At 42.4% G+C, this 6,696-nt stretch overlaps 1 protein-coding gene across 2 annotated transcripts in view; it reads left to right on the top strand.

The window, feature by feature from the left end:
- The window catches only part of SH3YL1 (SH3 and SYLF domain containing 1), a 44,392-nt gene extending 40,395 nt beyond the window's left edge, over positions 1-3,997 (top strand). For both annotated transcript variants that reach the window (XM_008584367.1, XM_008584366.1), the window contains one exon: positions 3,153-3,997. In XM_008584367.1, coding sequence (XP_008582589.1) covers positions 3,153-3,343 — 191 coding nt within the window. In that variant the 3' untranslated portion in view covers positions 3,344-3,997. The remainder of the gene's footprint in view (positions 1-3,152) is intronic.
- Positions 3,998-6,696: the final 2,699 nt, after the last annotated feature.

Raw genomic sequence — 6,696 nt, 5'->3', positions numbered from 1 at the left:
GTGGTCTCCCCTTGTGGCCTCATCTGGTGGCCTCATCTGGCTGATTCACCAGTGATACACACTCCTAAAGGAGACTTAGTCCCCGAAGCTGGAGATACCTCCCCAACACGTGGCCTGGGGAGATGTGGGTGCCAGAATCAGAACCACCAACCCATCAGCACAGTGTAGTTGACAGTAGTAAGGTGTGTACCGGAAGTGAAGGCCGCGTTCTCTACCCTGTGGACCTCTCAAAGGCTGACATTTTCCTCCTGAAACACGTCTGGGTCCAGATGTGCTGTCTGCACCTGGGTCTCATTATGCAGGCTCCGTGAGAAAGTGAGCTGCGGTAAGACGGTAAGTCCCAGGGCCCAGCCTCGCTAATTGTGAGCCTCAGGGCAGCTGTCAGTCACCAAATGCTGATTGTAATCTAACTCTGTTTCCTGATTTGGGAGAGAAAAATAACCACTATTTGTATTAAACGTGAATATTATAATGGAAATGGCCAATTGCTTCAAAGATGCTTCAGATTTTTTTGAGCACAGAAATATGCAACTTAAAGGCAGCCGTCACGCAGGAGGAGAGGCATCTGTGATGCCCAGTATTTTTTTAGCAACTCAGAGGGCTTTGCTTCCCAGCAAGCAGGGTGGTCCCTTTCACAGAAGAACATCGCTCCTTGGCTCACCTGTTTTCCTTTCTTTCTTCTTTTTCTTTTTAATGAATTCCTTTGTGGGCATTAAACTTCTCCTTGTAGAAACTATCCTTAATATTTATACTAAAGAGGAACTTTAAGTCATTTGGAGATTTTTGAAAGAAAATAACTAATAATTCTTTCTTCTTTTTCTTTTTAATGAATTCCTTTGTGGGCATTAAACTTCTCCTTGTAGAAATTATCCTTAATATTTATACTAAAGAGGAACTTTAAGTCATTTGGAGATTTTTGAAAGAAAATAACTAATAAGGCGTGGCGCTGAATGGCTGTGAACCTTCGTCTCTGAAGGTAGACGCTGTCCCGGAGCCGCGCCTCTGCTCGGCCACCCTCAGCGCCACCTTCACGTGGCTGCGTTTCTCCAGCCGCAGCTGGGCCCCGAGCTGTCCCGCTCTGCTCCCCAGGGGTGGAAGCATCGGCCTGACTGAGGGGTCGGGCAGGCACAGTCGCAGCACACCCCGGCCACGTTCCTCAGCAGCTCTCCCAGCAGTGCCCGGCCTCTCCTGAGCTCCAGGCTGGGGAAGGGAGGAACGTGGGACGTTGACCTGCTTGAGCCCAGCAGCAGCTGCCACGCTCCCTGCGGAGCCTGAGCCCTGCCACTCTGCCCTCTGCCCTCCGGCCCATTCCTGGTGTGTTCACGTCTCATCAGCAGCAGAATGTGGGGCTGACTTGCACCAGCTCCGTGACCCTCTTTGTTCTCTCGTTTAGTTCATCGTATCTTTCTTCTCCTGACTTCATTATGAGCTATATTCCTAAAGTGTCCATGATCAGCTCAGTTATCAGGGATTAGTCGGGATCATCGACAGCAGACATTCCCACTGTGGTAGAGTCTGGGTAACCGAGTGGTGCAGGAAAATATTCCGATCCTCCTCCAGAGACTTGCCTAATAAACATAAGGTGCTCTGATAAATGCAAGTTGAGTCTGTTGAACACGATGGAATATTTGTGTGGTTGCTCAGGATCTTGGGGTTTGGTGTCAATACTGATTAAGAGTGCCTGGAGACAAACTTCCCACAGCCACCTCTCCCGCCCTCCACGGAGGGCTCTCCGACCTTGGGCAAATTACCTGATGTCCCCAAGCCCCAGCTCACACGTGTGAGGTAGGGACGACCGTAGCCGTGTCCTCAGGTGCGAGGATTAGGTGGAGCACATGAAAGTGGCTGCTGTAGAGCCCGGCCAGTAGACGGGGCTGCTGTCACATATCTATAGAAAGAACTGTAGCTCCATCTTGTATGAGCTGCAAATTCAGTGTTTTAGTCAATGCAGTTTAATTAAAGTGTTGACTATTTTTAATTCTTACCGACAGGCAAGTTCAATTTTTAAAAATTATCATTATTATAGTATATGGGTTCAAAAAGGAACTGGTTTTACAATTTCCATGCTGATGTTTTATGTGTATCTGTACTTAAATGCATGTAACAGCATCCATTGCCTGATTTATGCACAAAATTATATGAAACATAGAAGGATGAAACTCCACGTAGTTGAGTACGCTCAATTCTCAAAGTATTTTTTTCCTATTACAATACGTTAAGTTACACACATTGTCTAGCAATACTTGTTAAACATATGTAGTTATACTGCTCGATGTGCTAATTTGCATTTCATCTGATATTGAAACATTGGATCAACTAAGCACAGAAATAAATACAGCCATGAAGCCCAGAGAGAAAAAATGTCTTCTGGTGAAACAGCAAAACATACTCAAGCTGGAATCCTCAAAACCAATGACTAAAGAGCACAGCTTTTAAATTAAACCTTTTATGATATAATCTTGGGCATAAATGTCAGCTTTTCTCTAACATCTATCGTTCATGGAAGCCATAGACTGGGTGGTTTATAAACATAGAAATTTACCTCCCACCCTCTAGAGGCTGGGAAGTCCCAGGATCATGGTGCTGGAAATTCAGTGTCTGGTGAGGTCTTGATTCCTGGTTCACAGATGCACCTCCTTCCTGTGCCCTTACTTGGGGGACAGGGCCACCAAGCTCCCTCAGGCCTCTTCTGCACACACAGACCCCGTCCACGTGGGCCCCACCTCCTAACACCATCACCTTGGGGACTGGGATTTCCACATACACTTTTGGGAGGGAAACAATCATTCAGACCAATAGTAATGACTATTGTATTAAAATGGAAAAATGTAAATAATATTATCTTAAAGATTATTCAAAATTCAAACAATTATAACCACAAACATTTGCTAAATACACAGGTACATAATAATGATCAGTTCTGACTTATGTGGATTTGGGATGTTATTGCTAAACATTTGCTCTTTTCAAAGGAGGAATATATAAGTTTAATAAGGTGGTGGAAGTCATACAATGTGTCTGCTGTGGGTCCTGCCTACCTCCCAGGCATCAGAATGGCAAGCCTGGAGCAGTTCATTTAAATCTTACCTACACATGCTCCCAAATTTCCCCCCAAAAACATGAATAATTTAAAATTTTTTTTCTTGTTTTAGGCAATTCAAATCAACCTATGGAAGTGACAGCACTATATTCCTTTGAAGGACAACAGCCTGGGGATTTGAATTTTCAAGCTGGAGACAGAATCACAGTTATATCCAAAACAGATTCGCAGTTCGATTGGTGGGAAGGAACACTTCGAGGCCAAACTGGCATTTTTCCAGCCAACTATGTAACCATGAATTGAAGATTATTTTATTTTCTTCCATGAAAAATTTTTAAAAATTTTTCTACAGATAGGGCTAACTATCCAGTTAAGCAATGTTTAATACAAATTTAAAAATACTTTTGTTCTACAGACTATTTAGCTAGTATGTAAAAGATTTGTGTTTTCTATATCTAGTTAATTTATATATCCTTAAATACTTTGTACTGATTTTATCACATATTCTACTTAATAGTTAATATCCTACAGTTTATATGATTGTAATACTTTTGTGTTCATTTTCAAACATCACTAAACAGCGACCAGGCCATGTATATGATAACAGTTTCCTTAAGTTTGAGAATCTTGGAATAGAGCCTCAAATGTCAATTCATCCATTTCTATTTGCAAAGTGACTAGAAAAATAAATCAGCTTAAGTAGGCTATTAAGTATACTTAGAGTTGTGGGTATTACCTAGAATATGAATTCTTAAAAACTATCTTTACATCTTCAAAAATTGTATGCATACACTTACAGTAGAAACATACAATTACACAAAACGTTTGGCTACTATGTCTTATAAAAAGCTGCTGTCTATTTCTTCTTTATAGGGCTATGTTTCTTCATTTCAAGCAGTAAATCAATTTATGGTGACATGGTTGAGTTGTCACTAAATAAATGTTTTTAAAAATCTTGACTTTTTTTCCCTATTTTCTTTTGGTGAGGTAAGCAGGGGCCCCATCGTTCATCTGCAGGTTACACACCACCTCCACTATCAGGCAGCGTAACCCTGCCCTGCACTCCAGGCTCACCTCGGGCGGTGCACGTGGCAAGTCTGTGAGACGCTCTGCATGTGGCGGCATCTCAGACCTAATTTGTCCAAAACCAAACGCTCACCTCTCCTCTGAGCCTGCCCCTGCCGCAAACCCACTTCAGATTATATCTTTTCAAAAAACTATAGTCCAATCTCACTTATGAATATTGTTACAAAAATCCTAGTAACACACTGATGTGATATGTCAAAGCCACTAAAAATGTTAAATACCTAAAAATAAAACAGAACATTTTTGAAGACTTTGTGAGGAAAACACTCCTGAAAGATGCAGGACTTAAAAAAATGGACGAGCAGAAATGATTCTGGACAAGTAACCTCCCCGAGACGTCAAGCTTCCTTAGGTTAATCAATTTTTGTTTTTTTCTGAAAAATAAAACAAGGGCGACTCGCCCTACCGGGAACTAAAACACACCCTAAGGCTTCAGCACGTTAAGCGGGGCGACGTTCCTCCTGTTGTGGGTGAAGATGAGCATTTTTCTGTTTGGGAATCACTTTGTATAACTGTGTATGTGACCTGTGTATTTTGCCCGTTGTTACAGTTTTTATTTCTTCCCGACTTTTCGAATTCCTTATATCGTAGGAAATAATCACCTTTTTCTGTAATGTAAGTTACAAATATTTCCTCCTCGTTGTCTCTGTCTTTTGAGTTTTTCCACACTGTTTTATGCTATCAGAAAAGGCAAAACAAAACAAAAAGCTTTGTTTTTTTGTAGTTGAATTTATGGGACTTTCCCCGCTTCCAGGTTATAAGGAAATGTACCCCTCTAAACTATTCTGGTGCTCGTGTGGAACCCCTTCTGCACTGGCACTCCAGGGTGTTGTAGTTGAATTTATGGGACTTTCCCCGCTTCCAGGTTATAAGGAAATGTACCCCTCTAAAGTATTCTGGTGCTCGTGTGGAACCCCTTCTGCACTGGCACTCCAGGGTGTTGGCAGCGCGCTCAGGTGTCCCCTCCTGCTCTCGGTGGACAGCCCACTGGCCGGGCCTTCGTCCCATCGTACTTTCCCGCGTTGTCCGGTCTCTCCCAGACGTCCTGTTGTCCGCGTGTTTGCCACATCACACGGGTTGAATTCTGAGGCTTTGTGGCAAGCTTTAAAATATGGCAGGACTAGTATTCCTCTCACTTGTTTCTTTGTGGAAATTTCCTGCTGTACGGTTTGTTTATTTTCATTTGGAAACTTTAGAATCAATTTGACTATCTCCAGAAACAATAACTAATATTTCCTACTGGGATTGTGTTAAATTCACCTATTACAATGAAAGAAAACTGGCGTGCTCACAACTTCAGCTACACAAAGCAAGAATGGGATGTCTATTTGTTCAAGTCCAATTAGGAGTGTTGTAAAGCTTTGTCACACATAAAATGTGCACACTTTTTGTTAAGTGTGCAACTTGGTACTTTATCATTCTTGTGGACTATTGAAATGTGGCGACTACCAACTTTAAATGTATCATTCCACCCCCGCGCATTTGTGCACGCATGCACACACGTGTGCACACACACGTGTGCACATGCACACAAACACCGTTCACGGAAGTTCCTTGGGGGAAGGACAAATTCTTGTTCGATGTGGTGCTTCTGGTGCCTGGCAAAGTGCTGTTATTGAATGAATTTCAGTTTCTCAATTGAGGAAAAAATAGAGACAAGAAATAGGAAAATTAAGCAGTTTGCCGAGGGTTGCACACTCATAAAAATAAGAACTAGAACTTAAAACACATTCTTCTGAGTCTATAAAAATATTCAGTATTTAATGGAATTAAATCCTCCAGCCATTATTCACATATGTTAACACGTTTGTTTTACATTTTAGATTTCACTAATACTCAACTTTTGTGAAAGAGGTAAACATTTTTCTTTATCCAAAATGCTAATTGATATGTTCCTTCAATATCTACAGTTCAGAACTTTATCAAGGGTTTCAATTAGAATTAGAAATGCTTTAGAAAACAGCTGGAGGCACTAAATACCTTTCAAAATTTGTCCTTTGCCACATATAGCACAGAACACACATTTCCTACGTGCTCTTTCTTCCCTCTCAGGATTCTCAATTTCCTGCCTGTTTGATGACTGAATCGATTTAAGGCCCTGAGCTGTGGAGACTCGACAGCGCTGCTCTCAGTCGGAGCCACAGACTCACGAAGATGGTAGTAAAATGTCAACAGCTCCCCAAATGTTTCTGGTATCACCAGGCCACTTCCTTCTGCAGGTCTGTCTTAATTTGGTTCGAATGTGGTTTTACCACACTGCTCCTGGGAAAGTTAAAAGGAGACCTCAGGGATCTCCTGCAAAGACTGATGTCACCTCTCCCCTGGTGGCGGAGACGCAAGGGATTACTCAAAGCCCATTTCTCCAGAGCAGTGAGAGGCCCGGAAGGGGTTAATTCCTAGGAATTCTCTCTTGAAGGATTTGCAAGGAAGGGGTTAATTCCAGGCAAATCCTTCAAGAGAGATTTCCTAGGAAATAACCCCTTCTGGGCATCCCACTGCTCTGGAGAAATGGGCTTTGTGTAATGGCTTTGCGTCTCCATCACCCTGGGAGAGGTGACAAATGGTGCCCC

Source organism: Galeopterus variegatus, unplaced genomic scaffold, assembly GCF_000696425.1.
Source record: "Galeopterus variegatus unplaced genomic scaffold, G_variegatus-3.0.2 Scaffold3247, whole genome shotgun sequence".
Lineage (NCBI taxonomy): Eukaryota > Metazoa > Chordata > Mammalia > Dermoptera > Cynocephalidae > Galeopterus > Galeopterus variegatus.
This window is presented reverse-complemented; position numbering and strand designations above follow the sequence as displayed.